Source organism: Macrosteles quadrilineatus, unplaced genomic scaffold, assembly GCF_028750875.1.
Source record: "Macrosteles quadrilineatus isolate MER2022 unplaced genomic scaffold, UCM_ALF_1.0 Scaffold_2__2_contigs__length_208266976, whole genome shotgun sequence".
Taxonomy (NCBI): Eukaryota; Metazoa; Arthropoda; class Insecta; order Hemiptera; family Cicadellidae; genus Macrosteles; species Macrosteles quadrilineatus.
Window position 1 is genome coordinate 119,076,330 of NW_026542595.1, and position 18,287 is coordinate 119,094,616.

The 18,287-nt window shown below is 34.1% G+C and overlaps 1 protein-coding gene across 1 annotated transcript; it reads left to right on the plus strand.

Moving 5' to 3' along the window:
• Positions 1 to 4,822: 4,822 nt before the first annotated feature.
• Positions 4,823 to 18,287, plus strand: LOC128985842 (epoxide hydrolase 4-like). The gene is made up of 7 exons (XM_054405774.1): positions 4,823 to 5,142; positions 9,611 to 9,735; positions 12,478 to 12,590; positions 12,925 to 13,093; positions 14,019 to 14,173; positions 16,085 to 16,269; positions 18,031 to 18,287. Exons 1-7 carry the CDS (start codon positions 4,921 to 4,923, stop codon positions 18,139 to 18,141), a joined length of 1,080 nt encoding a protein of 359 aa, XP_054261749.1. The 5' UTR covers positions 4,823 to 4,920; the 3' UTR covers positions 18,142 to 18,287.

The window sequence follows — 18,287 nt, forward strand, 5'->3', positions numbered from 1 at the left end:
TATTGAAACATTTGTAATAACATACAAATCAAACAAAACTCATACACCTGCATAAACAAGAAAAATACTTGTAGCTATTTTCTCTCACACTCCATGAATTTATGTGCTATTTGAAAATCGTCTGCAAAGAAACAGTTCAACTAGCAACATCCTTAGAACTTACAGAGGTGAAAATCGGATAAGTTTTCATGATTTTAGACTCATATAGGTATACCTTCGAAGTAAGGGTTAAGCGTCAATAGAACCCTAAATAGGGACTCTTTAACGACAATAGAATTGATAATCCCCCATCTAATTAATAATTTTTTAACCAGTCCAAATTCAACACATTCATTGTATTTTGAAATATTTCTTATTTGAACACAAATCTTCAGAGTTTCACAGTTCCGTCACGGGTTTCTCGTCAAAGACACGTTCAGAAGTAAACCGGGCCGGAGAGAAACAGCGATGACTGGCGTCTCAACAACAACAATAACAATCATCCTACATTTCTCTGCTATACACTGCAGCGACGCGATCTAGCAGACGACGCAACGCGCTGTCAGCTGATACAGCTGGGAACATTATTGTACCGAACACATGACAAACAATAATTAGGCTATACCATAAATAAAACACACACACATTGTTGGTTAGAAAACACTAGTTTTGGGGCCTTGAACAGAACATTAATTAATAGAACATTAATTGACCATAACATAAACAAATTTTTCCGGCCCGAAAATTAACGTTCTTTAACATTGCTTGAATGGAATTGTCTAAACCACATGTTAATGCAGAAGTGTTAACAAAATAAACAAGAAATTAACAATAATAACATCGTGGAGACACCCTGTAACATAAATAATTTAGAGAAATATATTTATAATCTTCTTTTGGCTTCATTCATCCAATAGATCTTGAGGGAGCCTTCGACGTAACCTCCTGTTCTCCGTTGCTTCACCAAGACGAAAAGTCAATGCATTAGGAACATGTTTAAAGATTTCAGAAATTTTGAGGTGGTTTTTTCAATAAAGGCCGAGATAGACTACACTCCTAGCTTCATGTATATGCCTGTTTCTAACAAACCAGGGAGCATTCACTGCTATTCTTGGAATTTCGTTTTGAATCACTTGAATTTGAATCTGTTCAAGTAATATCAATGTAAACAGAATGAAAACATCTGAGACAAAATTCGTTTCTATTTTATAGATAGAGAAATTACATTTGGTAACGATAATGTAGGCGCAGGTAGGGTATATTATCAGATAATAACAATTAGAGTATTGCATCACATCGCATCATCAACCTTTATTTCTGTAAAACGTAATATTGAATAATGAAGCGATGTAATTGAGAATAAACCTACTGACCAGATTACTCTAGTTAAAGTAATCAGAACAAAGATGCATGTCGTCACAGGAAAATCAGCCTAAATTCACTAAATAAGTTGTGATATTTATCCAAGACGGCCATGCTAAACCGTAGTAAGTGGTAGACTAACAACTTAGGCCTACTAAACAATTTGACTTCCACGGGACCACGATTGGGAGTCATCGCATGGTGATATTGATGACATATCGACAAGCAATGCTAACTAATCCGTACTCACATAATAACGTTTAAAATATATTCTTATACAGTTAAAGTCTATCGGAGTTCGGGATTTGACCGTAACGAACTGGTGAAAATACTGAACGACGTTTCAGATGCATTACAACAATCGATCTACGGGACAATCAACAGTTCAACAGGTCATTCCCTAAGACTAAGTATCGATAGTTATTTAAAGTGTTTTATTTCAACACAATATTGCGTCGGTTGGTCGAACGCCTAACCTAAGAGGTGTAAAGAGTGGAATCCGCCCGAGAGACAGCAGAATATCTCCACTACTCCACTGTGTATGGGAGACCGCTAAATCGCTTCGTCACGGATACTCAAACTCTCAGCACTCTCTCCACCGTGCTTCCACTCGTCGACTTCTGGACACTGGACAGCGAGAAATTACTGGGCAAACGGTTATATGATGTATTGCATACTTTGGCTAAATATCCGTCAATGATACTGGACAATCGAAATACAATGATAGTTGACTTCTGGGTAACTGAAAATATGGATCACCAGACAATCAGTTAGGATTATGGATGATATCATATCATGCATTTAGAAACTGGCTGGGGTTTACCGCCTAGCTAATGCATATAGGTTGATTGTCATGCGAATTGCATGGACAGCTAAAAATTATTATTCAGTGTGGCAGATTGCGTGTAATAAAGGCATTATATAAAGGCTACTTACAGAGTCTTCACAATCCTATAGTTGAGCACTACGGCCGTTTCGGAGGTAACTCCATCGTCGAGTGCGTAGTCATCATACACTAAACTGAAGTATTTAATTTTTTTACGTGGTTTCTTCATTTCCATCGCGTCAAAGTTTAATTAAGTTAATTAACATTGACGAAATGGAAATGAAGGAACCATGTAAAAAAATTAAATAGTTCAGTATAGTGTATGATGACTACGCACCCGACGATGGAGTTATCTCCGAAACGGCCGTAGTGCTCAAATTTAGGATTGTGAAGACTGTTAGTAGCATTTATATAGCTAAAATGGTAAATTAGGGGGGAATGGCTACATGATGCTATTCCGCTACAATATTCCCAAACAAATGATAAATCGTAAAACAGATAAACTGGACACCTGTCAAAGCTCCTGGTTGATGAGGTAGGCCTTAATAAAAAATTGTAAAATCTATCCACAGTTATACTGAGTTGTACAGCTGGTAAATTCGACTTCTATTATGGACACTTTCAACCATTTAATGCTCTCTCGCACTCTTCTGTCATGCACCAACTCTAATAAATACGAAAATGACCAAAACGTTATAAATGTGCATTGGGATTCATTAGTTATGAAATTCGTAAAACATTAAAAACTTTAACTTTAACTAGCTGCTTTTATACCTGAATCCCAAGTATAAACTGAAATTACTCAGACGGGTAGATAGAATAATACTCGAGATGAACCATATAAATTGGCTAAGATACTGAGGTGAACTGGCCTGAAGTGGATGGATTGCTTGAACGTGATCTTGCGCCAAGAAGCCCAGTTTCTGAATCGTTATATTATACGGTGCTGTAAACTGTGCTTAGGACAACTTTAAAAATAGTTTCAGGGACTAATAGGCTAATTAATTTACTAAATAATTTATCAAAGACTGATGTACTTCTCTATGTACTTTGTGTATAAATTGATTATTAATGTTGTTAAACAGCTAGTCTAGGTCTACATTCAAACCATCAAAAAGCTACTGACTTTCTTCCGGATTCAACTAAACATTGTGTTTCCTATATATAGGTGGTTTGTGGGGAGAGCTTCCCCACTACTTTTTTTCTATTTAATGAGTGTTGCTTAATCAGCTGTTGAGCTCTTATTTTAAAGGTAAAGGTCAAATGAAGGGGATAGATTTCTTTCCCTAAACAGCCTAAAAATGTGAACGAAGTATAGGTAATAACTACATCCACTTAGCTTCCCGTAATATATTTATGTCGTATTTAAATTATTATAACTATTACAAATACAGATTTCACGTCTTATTTCCGGATTTCTTTAGTCAAAATCTCATTCTTACAGATTAACCTACTAAATTGTCCACCCTGTATTATGTTGAATTCTAAGCTCGCGAAAATATTTTGTCGTACATATTTAACAAAAGCCTATATTTTATTTAGAGTTAGTTTTCCTGTAGCAAACTAGTTGTGTTTACCGTTATTGTATCCACTAACAAGCGAATGCAGATTTAGCATGGCTCGCTACCCAAGCCATTAGGTTAGGCTACGTAATGCTAAAGCCGATAGAATCACGGTCTGACCTCGTTGTGCTGATTCGGAATTGGGCTTTTCAAGCTAAAACAGCGTAGGAATAGTCCATTTCCTGAAATTAAAATAGTTATCCCTATCTAAAAAAACCCCAGTGAAACACTTCTCGGCTTCTGAATAGACGACTATAAGTGGTTGTACTTCAAAGTAAGAGGAGTAACTTGTAGCCAAGTAGAGAAATAAATAATAATTCCTAGAGAAATACACTGTGGACTAAGTATTTAGATTATTGTAGGTAGTTGAGTGGTTGTACAAAAGATCACGAGAAAAGTTAGTTGCTTTTTGTGTTTTAAAACTGGACCCTACCGCCTATCTTTGGACTTTTATGAAATGATTCTGGCTAAGGAAACATTTTATTTTAACAAAACTGGACAGATACACTCCATCTCACACTCATTCTGCATTAATTAGTTAATACTGAGCTTAATATACGTAAATGCACAGCTGTCTCTAAGTAAGTATGATGATGTAACAGAAAAGTTTGACCTTTATGGTTACGGTCACATAGTTTCAGAGTAAATTTTACGGACAAATTCCATTAATATAGAAGGCTAAACATTTAGTACATAGCCTTAGAACATGTATTATATAGGCCTAGATTGCACGTGTAATTAAATTTACGGAAAGTAAATAAAAGATACTCACAAGAGGGTAAATATACATAAAAGATGGTTATTGGTGATCGATTTCAATCGGACTCTCCAATCATCATCAGACCCATCATTCGCCTATTGGGTCTGATGATGATTGGAGAGTCCAATCGAAATTCGATCACCACTTAACATCTTTTATGTATATTTACCGTCTTGTGCACACAGACACACAGTACATGCGTACATATACACAGTATATGCGTAAATATAGGTTTTAAGTGTCATTAGACTATCTTTTATTTACTTTCCGTATGTTTTTAGAAAAAAAAAATATATTCTGGAATGGGAATGTTTCGTTTTCTCCGAAGCGTCGCGAGAACGGCACCTACTGTACATTGAGGAACCAGTGGGGCAGAGCCCCCTCCTTACCTCTCTCTCGACTCCACTTCACTCTCCAGTAGCACCTGCACCATGGACGTCGGTCGTCTCCTCAGGCTCTGGGTGGTGCCAACCCTCATGTACTCCATCCTCTACTCCATCTCGTTGTTCTACGGCGCGCTGTTCATCGTCCGCTTCCTGTACCGCTGGGTGCGCGCCCCCTCGGTCCACTTCTGGAAGGTCAAGTCCAGGGAGGTCCCTCCGAAGTGCCTGAACGACCCTGCCCTCGGCAACCACGCTTATGTCCAACTCAAGGTCAGTTCAGTGGTATTGTGTTTTACAGGACAAGAGGAAAGGGCTCTCCCAGCATCAAGGGATATTTCCTCCAGAGAACCTTCTCCGGAGGAAATATCCCTTGATGCTGGGAGAGTCCTCCCATATTCGGGAGAATCCTCCAGAGAAGGTATAAGGGAGGAAGTGACAAGAGTTGAAACTCTGCTTTTCCCCCTACTGACAAGGGGAGTATTTCCTCCTTTTAATTCATTCTACCATCATTGTGTCATAATAAAATGCACTCTCTTGTGCATATCTTAAACTTACATTCTTATAGATTTATCATCCTCATAGAACAGCTGAAAACGGTTAAAACCATGTCTACGTTCAAGTTTAGTAAATCGTTTTCTTATTTACTACTTATACCTTATAATTGAACTTGTAAATAAAGTTGTGATAAAAAAACTATTAGGTAAATATTAGGTAAATCTATTTATGAATGACTGTATCGTTTCTCCAATGGTATTATAACTTGAAGGTACATGAATGGTTTCAAAAGCAGATTGTTTTTTTTTTTACTATGTTGTTATTGGTATTTGGTATTTAACTTATTTTAATATTATTACAAGAATTTGTTGGATTTTTGTATTCAGCAAATCGACCCCTAAATATTTTTTTATGGGCATAATGAAAGCTGTTATCCTTTAGATGTACATTTTGCGGGCTTATATGATAAACTGTGAAATCCCTTCGTCCTATAGGCTTTTAAAATTTCAGAGTTTGTGCTGAATTCTGTTGTTAATCATCTGAACTGTTTCAAGTTTACATTTGCTTACATCAAAACAGATGGCACTGATACAATTTTACAAAAATGTTAATGCTTGTCCTCTGGCTCAGCAGAAAAAAAATCAGTAACTGAAACAAACAATGAAATCTGCCCTAAAATAAAAGAGAAACATCATTCAGTCAACATCAGCTGACTCGACTTACATAACACAGTCATCAAACTTATTTTACAATATAATTAAAATTCTACATGCAGTATTCAATGTAAACTGCAGCGAGTTGCCAACAATGTAAGAACAGGTGTTTCCAAGGTCATTTTCGTGTTGAGACAATCAGCGCACTAAAACGTTACCGTCTTGAACAACACAAACATACACTCCAGATTTTCAAATAGGACAAAAATCCTACGGAATATTTTTGTATCCTGCTGTACACAACATGATTAGACCAGCCAATCAAACATTTAATCATTATCCACGCTCCGCTGACGTGACGGAAAGTGCAGGTCGACCATCAGAACAGCTGTGCGGTCTATTGTTGCGCGATCATCGCTCTGCAATTATACTTCTAACCGTTCATTCACCTTGCCCAGTGCAGTTAGTAGTGTTCAACGATTATAAGCTTGGTCTATCTTTACATGACGAAACTGTCGGTGCAATCGGTCATTTCGAAATTGTAATATGCAAGCTTTATCCCATCCTGGAAATAAACTTCAACATGATTCACTGTAAATATCAGTTTTCATAACAACACAGATTTTCTATTGGTATGCTAGGTATCTGAATAGATAATTCCTAATATTTCATTGTTAGGTACATGTTAAGTTTCACTTTGTTTACGGTACAAAATCGTAGAATATAGAATTCAAAATCGAGATTTGAGAAGTGAGACTCAAGAATCCAAGATCAGGAATCGAAAGTTGTACTTCACTTATAGAAAATTGATAAAACAATAAATTGTGATAAGACGAAATTAGAACTAGCAATTTTACACCACTCATAAAACAAAATTAACACACAACAATTTTCTTTAACAAATCAAAAGTTGAAAAAATAACTCAGTTATAAGACTTTCAAAAATATTTTAAATTGTTTTCGCACATTTTCTATCAGTTTTTGAAAATAATCTTATATTAAAAAACATATTTTTCTTTTCCGAGTTCGTTTGGCTCTTCTACCGGACCGATTTTCATTATTGAGGTCTCAAATTGAAGGTATTCAAGTACAGATTTCACACCAAGCATAGGCATATATTTATTTACCGTATTAATCGACCAAAAAAATAATTTGATTTATTTTCGGATTCTTACTTCAATTAAGATGTATTTCACCAGTTATAATAATATAATCCTGTATATTTTGGTCTAAGAACCTTCAGTGAAATACAGTACTGGCTTTATTTTAAGCTACTAGTTATTCAAATCACACGAGTTTCAAGCAAACGCAAGGTGAACAACCAACAAAAATAATTTTTAAGGGTTTTCTATCATGAGAAATCAAGAGCTCAAATATTGTTTACGTTTTTTGTGTTTTAGACTTAAAATATTAAGTAAAATATAGGCTTTAATTTAATTTATTAATAATCAGTAAGTTCAAGATACTGCATTACTCAACCAAAAAACAAATTTTGATTATTTCTCTGATATGATATTTATTTCAAAACATTAAGAAAATCTGCGAGGTAAGCATAGGTTGATACGCACATCAAATTAAAGATCTTTTTTAGAAAAATACAATGCCGCAAACCCTACCTCAAACGGACAACCGAGTCAAAAATGGCAGCTTTTCTAATATTGGTGAAATATCAAGAATAAGTGATGTAGGTTTTTAAACATTTAAAGAGATAACGAATGAATGAGTTGCTGCGTTATCTTATCGGAGGTCCCTTATCGCGGAATGCCATTCATTCGTGACATAGTATTTAAATTTATCTCTATCGTGGAATGTCATTGATTTAATTAAGACTTTTAAAAATCGTCGCTTTTGAACGAAACATGGTATTAGAGTCGGGTTTTCGCCGTTGTGTTTCTCTAAGTAAAATCTTCAAACTAAAATGTATTTTTGTATTATAAAATAGCTTTGAATATTTTAAAATAAAAAAAAATACTTTATTTATCTAGTCTTACTTAGTTTACTACTCAAAATATTAATAAAGGAATTCAGATAAGATTTTCAGGTTTAAGTCTTGAGATTTATTTTAGTTCGACTCCTTCTTGAGTTAATATTGCATCCATCATAGCAGACCCTAAACTAACTCATATCAAGGCTTACTATATTCTGTGTCTGATGTACTCTATTATGGGGAATATTTCCTAAACAGCAATCCGTGGACGTTGCGGCGACGGAGAAAGTTTATATGATTAAACCTTGAACATAACTGCGAATGAAGACGAGATAGAGGAAAACGATTTTCATCACAAGAGATTTCAAACATCAAACTTATGTAACATATTTGAGTTGGATACTGTAGTAGACATTCCGTTTATGTGGACGAAATGGACCAATTGTAAACAGTTCTCTTGAGAAACTAGTAAAGACAATAATAGGTTTTTATCTCCAACAAATAGTCAAATGACAAAAAGATTGCTCTGTAACTTACATGTTCGTTGTCAAGACAACATTCTCAAAGCTTGCAACTCGTCGAGAACACAATTAAACAAATACGGCACGAACATGAACATAAAAACGAGTCTTCTACCAACCCCAGCCGCTCCGGACTTATCACTGATCAGTACCCTGATAGCACTATTTAAATGTTTGTGTACGTACAGTATTTATGTTCGTGTTCGGCACGAACACGTTCATAAAATCACGAACACGTGTTCGAAACACGGCTCGTATTTTTTAAATTTTGTTCTTGACGAGTTGCAGGCTTTGAGAATGCTGTCTTTGCAACGAAACATGATATCTACTGAGCAATGTTTATTGCTGGACCATTGGACGGAGATACGTAAAAACCTATTATTTTCTTAATAAATTAGTCCAGGAGCCAGAAACTTGAATTTTGTGAAAATATTTGTTCGCATCTTTCGAAAATATAGTGTGCTACTACTGAAGTTCTATTTGTACTTTTAGTATTGAGTAATGCAATTGTCCATAGAAAAACAAAAGATAATGTTATTATTAACCTCTCCTAAGATCAGAACGAGTGGTTGCAGTCCTCACATCCAAATATGAAGGTCACTGGTTCGGGCCCAAGCGGGATACAATTTACCATTGAACTATAAATTAACTTAATATCCATAACACTCTAACAAACACATTACCTTGGTTGGATGTGATCAAAGAGTGTATTATGTATTTTAAAAATTAGGTTATAATTAAGTTTTAGTGTAATCTTTTGTTGCAAATGTACTATTAAAATAAAATTACACAGTTTACCGTGAGTCAACAACAAAAAACTTCATTTTGCTATATTTAGTTTATTTAGGGTTTCAAAATAATTGTCTTATGGCTTTAGGACAGGGAGTTTCCAAAACTATATGGATCTCACTATATACCAATCTGTTTCTGTTGTGTTGTGGGCTTGAGTAGTTTTAGATGTTGTCCGAAAATCGATTAAGGAATCCAATGCCAATTTTTTTATTAGGCTACAAACTATTGGTGCTTTAGAATACAAATAAGACGTTGTAAGTCCATTGTTTGGACTGTTTCCCTTTTACGTTAAAAGTATTAATTCCACTATAAAAAATAGAGGGCCGTTTTGATACAGGTTTTGTTTACAGTATGTGAAACTTCATTACGTAGAGGCTGGGGACAAAACCAAGCCTTTGATGCTGATGCTGCATGGGTTCCCGGAGTTTTGGTACTCCTGGAGACACCAGCTGAAGGAATTCTCCAAAGATCACTGGTAATATTCAATTATTTTGATACTTTTCCGACTATAAATGTTTAGATATATTTTATCATTCTACCATTCAATTGCATGAATTAGGAATTTTTCTATTCTTGATCTCTATTGTTAATTTCTTTCATCACCATTTCACTTCAATACTCTAAAATGCCATTCAATAATTCTATCATTTGATCGGCATGTGATTATATCGGTGCGTTATAGTAGTGTACGCAACGATTGCGTAAAGACTATTAACGCGAGTTGCGTACACTACTTTACCTACGACCGTTTTTTAATTACTATCAATCTGGATTACTAACTACTGATAACTTTTTAGAGAGGTTATGTTTTCGTGTATTGTCATTGCCACTGAAAGTGATGCAACGACTTGTTGTATAATCAGCTGATTTCCTGTAATTACGTGTTTGTTAAACTTCGTTAAATATTACATTGCTAGCAGCATTCTTACCATAAATAATATTGTATCAGGTACAATTTGGCAAATATTTCATTTATTTTTGGACTTCCACTAACTTAATTACGAATACGCGAGTATCAACATGAACAAGTCGGATCAACAATTAAATTGGTCAACTGATCAACTGATCAGCTGATTAGTTGACGTTCGAAGCATTACAATTTTAATTCTTTTCTCTCAATACTTCAACCTCATTGGTCCGTTACCTGTGTGGATATGAGAAAAACTATGCTGATATGAAATGAAACTATGCTGATATGAAAGTAAACAGCTGTAAAGTGAAACTTTTCAATTCTAAGGAAATCTGTTTAGTAAGTAAACAATGCTGTTGAGTGAATCTTTCAATTATAAGAACTGAACTTTTAAATGGCTAGTTTAAAAAACGGTTGAAGGTAAAAATTGTATAATTCTGTTATCATATTAATGTAAAATTCTACCTAAAATAGTCCAATAATTCTAAAACCTTTTTGTTCTATCATTGTTGGATTCTAATATTGTATCTTTAAGAGAATGAGCGTATAAACATTATTTTAATAATGCGTTATATTACCATCCTTTATAAGGAATGTTAACGATAAAAGAAATATACCCTATTGATTTTGAGTAAATACCTAACAAAAATTTTCTAATTGAGTTTTAAAAGTATTATAAATAGTTACGCCCAAAAATGTACCCAAATACGTTTTGGAACTTCTCATCACGTTTAAAAAAATCTTTTGTACGATACTTTTTACGAATCGACCAAGAAATTGACCTACCCGTCCGATGTTTTGTTTGGAATAAATCACGCTCAGCGTTGATTCAATTCGACAACAAAATTGGAAATTCATGAAAGCCAAAAGGTCGTTTCAGTGGAATCCCTGTCCCTTCGAAGATGAAAATAAATAGTGATAAACAATAATAATTTTTTTAATGTATCGGTATCAATTAAAAAACCTTGTATCATACAAATTATCGTGTTCACACAGTTTTAAAATTAATTTGAGATGACGTAATAGTAATAAAATATTACTCAAGGGAAAGTAACACTGGGATTTATAAGACAGAATTTTTCACTCTTGTGCAAACTATTGGACGCAAAGGATTGCAATAAGCTTGTAGATCCTTTACCTATTGAAACGGATCCGTATTATAACGTGTGAGTCATGTCAACAGTCGTGATACGATTTAAGAACTGTATTTAGATTTTATTATTAATTGTGCTCTGAACATTTTGTTTGACTTAATATAAATTAATGTATTTCTCATAAAGGTTTGCTGGAACAAACTTTATCTGTATTACTTTACAATTTAAAAAGTAACTTTACCATTTCAAATTAGCTTTTATTTTAATTTAATTAAAGGATACTTACTTTTTACTATGTTTCATTCTTATAATATTTATATATAATGATGTTTATTCATACTCAAAGATATTTAAATATATCAAGATGGCTTAAACATGATGTATCCTGGAATAGGTCTTCACGTGTTGATATTGATTACTTTCGAAGACATTTCGCTGTACAAATTTCAATTCCCATCGTGTACATGTTTAGCACTCATTTAAAAAAATAGTTGTTTAGCCTCCGGATTACTGTATTATACTTAAAATAGCTATAATACCTGCATATAGTAATCCTTTGTTGCTGATTATGGCAACTAGTTTCGGTTCATTATTGAACCATCTTCAGGCCAGGTGATTATTTGACACTTTGAGGCCTGAAGATGGTTCAATAATGAACTGAAACTATTTGCCATAATCAGCAAAAAAGGATTATTATATGCAGGTATTGTAAACCATTTTAAGTTTAGCACTCAGTTCATCAGTATAAATAATTTTATAACGGCGCAATGCTTAATGTATAAATTACTGGAATACACAAACAAATAGTACGGACGATAAACATGTATGGCGTGATGAAAATGGGCGTTTTGACACCGCGAGGCTTACGTAAATAGTTGGCCTTAATATTTGCATACATACGGAGCACATATTTTACAGCGCGCTGCGGCGGTTATGTTAGGGTTATCATAAACATGTTTGATGGACTTTCCTTGTTTCATTATGAATCGGACGATACCAGATGAGTCATTCTTTCTATTTATGATAACCCAACTTAACATAACCGCTGTAGTACAGTGTAAAAGGGTGGTCTCCGTATAATGCCAAAGTACCCAGAAATCAATAATATGCATCAGCGACTAATTCAACTAGAATACGCATTTGATTCTGAAATGGGCGACGAATTGATGGATAGATTGACTCCTTGTTTGACGGCTGCTTAATTCTTGTCCAGGGTGGTGGCTGTAGACATGAGAGGGTACGGGGACTCGGAGAAACCAGAGGGACGCTCCTTCTACAGACTCAGGTATCTGGTAGAGGATGTGAAGAACCTTGTGGAAGCGCTAGGTAAGATGACTCAGCAATCACAATCAGCTGGTAGAACTTTCCTAAGTTGTGTTTGTGACTTAGCAAAACTAGAGTCAACACGCGCCTACTAAACTCAAACGTTTACTGACTACTAGTTATATAATAGGGACTATATTGCTAGAATCCCATTTATTGATTAGTTTCGTAAAAGAAATGTATTAATTCATGTACTATAACACTACAAAACATATATTCATTTATTTAATTCCTTGTTTTGTGTGACACATTAAAAGCCTATTTTAACTTTGGCTAATTTATGTGTTTTAAACTGACGTACAACATTTATGCATCACCATATTTCTATATTGCTCAGGTCGGGAGGAGTGCACCCTGGTGGCACATGACTGGGGCGGCGTCGTCGCCTGGTACTTTCTCATGATCTACCCGAAGATGGTCTCCTCTTACGTCATCATGGGAACTCCTCATCCAGTGGTGTTTCGAAAGATGCTAATCAAAAGTTTCTCTCAGTTCCGCAAATCATGGTACAGCTGGTAGAAGTTCTCATTTCAGATAGTACAGGGTGGTCATAAATTATTGGACACATAAGATTAAATAACCAATCAATTTAGAGACATGGGAATCGTTTCGTAAAATAGAAAATGTAAAGCAGTTTTATACAGTAACAGCAAACAACAATATTATGAAAATTAAATTAATTATAAAAATTTGTTGAGCTGTGAATGTAAGTTATGTGTTCTCCTCAATAACTTGTGTTGAGGCTTAGTCAGCTGGGCAACAATGGTGCTTACATCAGCTGAGTATGATATTTGACCAATCAAACATTAAACTAACTTCAGTATCAAAATGACTAGTGTGCAAGAAATAACAAATTGAGTTCTTTGGGTTCAAGAAAGCAGATCTGTAATAGACCTAACTGTTCGAAGAAAGCTCCGTTTAGAGTATGGCCGTAATTCTCCAAGTAACAATTCTATAAAATGTTGGTGTAGGCAGTTTCAACGAATGGAAAGTGTTTAACATAGTCTAAAAGGTCCTCACCTTAGAAGAAAACATAACTTACCAATAACTGTTTAGGTGATTTTATTAGATTTTAAAAATTACTTTTTGAAATTACTGAACTTTTTATAATTATTTTTTGCAGAACTGTAGATTACTGGATAAAAAATCTTTAAATTTGTCCAATAATTTATGACCCCCAGTATTTTATCTAATTGGAATTAAATTGTATGGATTTTAAAAATAAACACGACTTTGGACACAATTTTATACATTGTCAAATGTGAAACCATTTTGTAATCTGCTTTACTTTTTTTTATGAAATCAAATTAAGTTGAATAGAACTGAAATGAAATGTCTTCATTATAAATGTCAATTAATTGGTTGCATAGTCAATTCTTATACATAAAATGAATTTAGTTTCCTATTATTGACGACAATATTTTCCCACAGGTACATATTCTTCTTCCAACTCCCTTATCTGCCCGAGCTTTACATGCGGATCAGTGACTTGGCTCAGATCAAGAAATACTTTGCGACAAAGAAGAGTCCATCTCCATTCTCAGAGGAAGATGTGGAAGCCTACAAGTTTACTTTTGGAAAACCAGGTAAAGTTTGTTTACAAGATGTTAAGGCAGAAAATAATTTATATATCTGCTTATTCACTTTTATTTATTTTATCATAAAGTTTAACTCGTCGAATAAAATAGTTGGTTTCCAGCAAACTCAAATAACGCATCTAACTAAAGAAGAATGAAGATGATAAAATAAATCAAATCAAGCATCATCGTATTTGTTTTATTTTGTATTTAATTTGAAAGTTTTTTGTTGCGATTTTGAACACTTTTAATATGATTTATGCTTGTATTTTTCTATATGTGGTTTTGGAATATTATAGTGTATGAATATTTTGATCCTTTTAAATAGCATTATTACAAAGATATTAGTACTAATAGTAGGTATTAGCAGATAGTAGTAGTGTTTGATATTAGTACTATTATATTTAAAATTATAGACTTCAAACATGTTGACAGATAATAATTTTACAGCAAACAAATTAATTATGACATCGTATTCATTAACTAAATCACGCAGTAAACATCAGGCAGAACGGAATAATCATTCTACGAGCGGGATACAAGTTCTCAAACGAAACACTTTGAGGGATGGTTGTAAATAACTCGAATATTTACTTACTAATTAACTCGAGTTGAAGCGGAATTGGATTTTCGTCCTCTTTAGTTCGAAACGTTTAATTAAATGGTAGCCTTATTTACTAAACAAATAATAGAGTGGTTGTTTTATTTTTGTGCAGCTTTAACTTTGATCTATCAAAGTTCTAATTTGGTGATGCTTTTAGAAAATGGTCAATTTAATTCTATTTGTAGGTTGTAAGAAACCTGCAGGCCTAAATTAAGGTTTTTAGGACCAATTTTAATTTTTGGAGGTTGTTTCACACCGTGACTCTAAATTGTGCTTTTAATTAGACTATTTTTATGCACTTAATTTAAACATATTAATAAATTTACAGTAGCATTAGTTACGAAAATAACCAAACCCTGTTAGTACAGTTAACATTACTTCCGTATATTTCCATATTTAAAGTGCTGTTCGCATACTGCAAAAATTCCAAAAGAAACCACTGTTTGCCAAAACGATATTTTATTGAGCTAAAAAAAATGTTCTGAAATGTTCCCAAAAAAATTATGCTACAACGAGTTTTAATCGAAAATTAAAATGAATAAGCTGTCAACCATTTTACTAGAAAACTACCCAATTTTATAGGTAAAACTGTATTCGACAACCAGGAGAGTTTAACCGGTTCGACAACAGATACCCGCAAGTTTAATAGCTTCATTAAGTGCTCTGTAGCATTTCACATTGATAATTCCACAGCTTTCAGGATCAATATTTAAATTTAGCACTAATGAATGGCTAAACTAATCGGACTTATTATCTTCCCCTCGTACAGATTCCATACTATATATGTCGGCAATAACAACCTTAGCTATATTATTTTAAAGATATGTTTTTAATTTAGAGCCAAAGAACAGGTTGGTGCTTTGTTAATTTTCTTGATAGTATCACTATAATTTTTCTCCCACCCGTCTTTAAGGGCGTTGTAAAATTTGAATATAAATATATTAAATCATATTAAATGTAGGTCATTTAAAAAAGATTTAAGTAAATAAAGTACAGAAAGAAAAACCAACCAATGGACGTTAAATGTAATGGAAGAGAATGGATACATTAAAATATCTAGAACTGTCTACAATACAAATGAAGACGTTTCAAATAAAAATTATTTGAGAAAAATTACAATCTCCAAAGAAGCAACAGCTACAAGGGTCGAAATTAAGTAAGGAGAGAAAAGCAGCATCCTCAGATGAAAAATAGTTGAAGCAAAACATTCAATACACAAATCCATACTAAGTGACGTTCAAATCGCCTAAGTCACATTCATCGCCCAGCAAACGAGATATGATTCTCAGAGTAATTTTCAAAATGTCCACTTCCAGGAGCCCTAACTCCGCCCATCAACTTCTACCGCGCCACCCTCGCCCCAGACCGAGGGCTTCTCAAGAGACGTGCTACGGACTTCAAGATGCCCCGGGGGTTGCTGATCTTCGGGGGCGAAGACCCGTACATGGAGTTGGAGGCGGTGGACAAGACTAGGAGGATGGTGTACAACCTGACTACAGAGGTAATATGGCGCTTAACATACTCACTCTCTTAATTTACTACTTTCTTCAGTTATTTAGTGGCTTGCTTAAATTACTTTACTTCATAAAACCTTTACTTTGGCATTCTTTTAGTTTCCAACTTAACTTATTTAGATTTCTTAGTCACATCAATGTTTACTTTATCTCTTGATTTATTACTACTTCGTTACTTACTTTCCTTAATTAGTAACCTAATTGATTACGTGCTTATTCATTACTTAGTCACTTAATCATCTAATTGGTAACTTAGTCATACTAACTAACACATTACTTACTTACATTAGTTACTTACACAATCCTGTGCTTGTTCTCTTTACTTTATTACTCTTACTTAGTCAAAACATAACTTTACAAAACATATTATAAACATTTCACACGATTATTGGCTGTGACACTATTCTCAAAATGAAACCTAGCTTCGGTGAGTAAAAACGGTTTTTATAACATTCTCTTTGATAACAATAACAGAAGAGTTGGCAAACCAATTTCGTTCAGTTTGTTTTTCATTCATGAACGTATGAAATGCAAATAAATTGACTTTGTCAAATGTTGACATAGCAATGAAATACTCACGATTTATGTTTATTTACCTGTTAAATGTGCTATTAGTCAATTTTGTACCTTGTGTAATAGTTGTTTTAACAGTTTTCAAACCTTAGTATATCTTTGTAAATCTTTGAATGACGAAAAATATAGTTTCTCCTTGCTAATTTTCCGTCCTATGCCCGCCGTAAGGGATGAACTTCAACTTATGTGACAATGGCACTAAAGGCCCTAGAATGACTCTTTAACACAAGCTCAAGTTCACGACCGAGACGACGCCGAGGCCGGATAATGGGCGAGGGTTGAACTCAATAGCCACACTAATAGGATTATACCTTCTACACTATCGACATGACATTTTATTTTTCGGTTAAAATCCGTTACGTGCCCACAACTTGATTTTTTCAACTATCTTATTGAAACCTTTTATAGGTATAAAATAATGAAAAATATAATGTTTAGAGAAGGTTTTTAATCACACGCTACTTGAACTAGCTGTTACCCACGGGCTTCACCCCGTTTGACTTCATAAGCTTTATTAATTATTATTATTATTATTAAAACTATTGATTGGTTAAGTTAAGCTGTAATAAACAAAACAGAATACAGTAATACAAACAAATAATCGCACCTGATTTTAATAAGGTACCAAATAAATTGAAAGAATAAAAATACACACAAGTACTTACAGCAGAGGCATTTTAACATTAGGTGTATGGAAAGTTCCCTTTAGAAAGGAATTACGACCCTAAAGGGCAATTTATGAAATAACGGATAGTTTTGTGCAAGGTTTCTCGTCGTGACGAACATTTTAAGTATATGTTTTATGGGAGATTGACTAAAGGTCATAGGTACTTTGGAGAAAACACAAAAAATTGTAGAATATAACTAAGTACTGTACTGCAAATTTTAAGCTGTTTTTCGAGCAACTGAACTAAAATTAATCGTTATCTCATTGTTGCCAAAAAGTCAAAAGTGTTTCATAACCGCGGACCGCTGCTGGCGACGCTATAGCATATTCTATTATTTTGTGTTTTTTCTCCAATTGTAGGCTACACAGCTTGTGATAAAAAACCTTTTCTAAATATTGTATTTTTCATTATTTGTTACCTGTTAAAGGTTTTATTAAGTTGTAGAAGTTTAATTGTAAAAAATCGAGTTGTGGGCACGTAACGGGGTTTGACCTAATTTTCCATCAGGTGGTTCCCGGTGCTGGTCACAGTGTACAACAAGAGGTGCCTGATGCGGTGAACAACCTCATGCGAGAGTTCCTCAAGGCAGGGTTCGAGGACCAAGTGAAAAGTGAATGATCCTGAACCAGGAAGTCTTCAGGATATTATAAAGACTCTACTGAAACGCCTGGTCTGCTGTAGAAGGATAAGGTCCTAACTTAGGTTATGAAAAGTTCTTTGTTTTTAATTTAATTTTTTGTTGAATACATGTTTTTTTACTTTGA

Excerpts from the sequence above, each read along its gene's own strand:
- LOC128985842 (XM_054405774.1), top strand. The coding sequence starts at position 4,921 with ATGGACGTCGGTCGTCTCCTCAGGCTCTGGGTGGTGCCAACCCTCATG. Across the intron at positions 9,736-12,477 it reads GAATTCTCCAAAGATCACTG|GGTGGTGGCTGTAGACATGA; the intron begins GTAATATTCAAT and ends ATTCTTGTCCAG. Across the intron at positions 14,174-16,084 it reads GTTTACTTTTGGAAAACCAG|GAGCCCTAACTCCGCCCATC; the intron begins GTAAAGTTTGTT and ends GTCCACTTCCAG.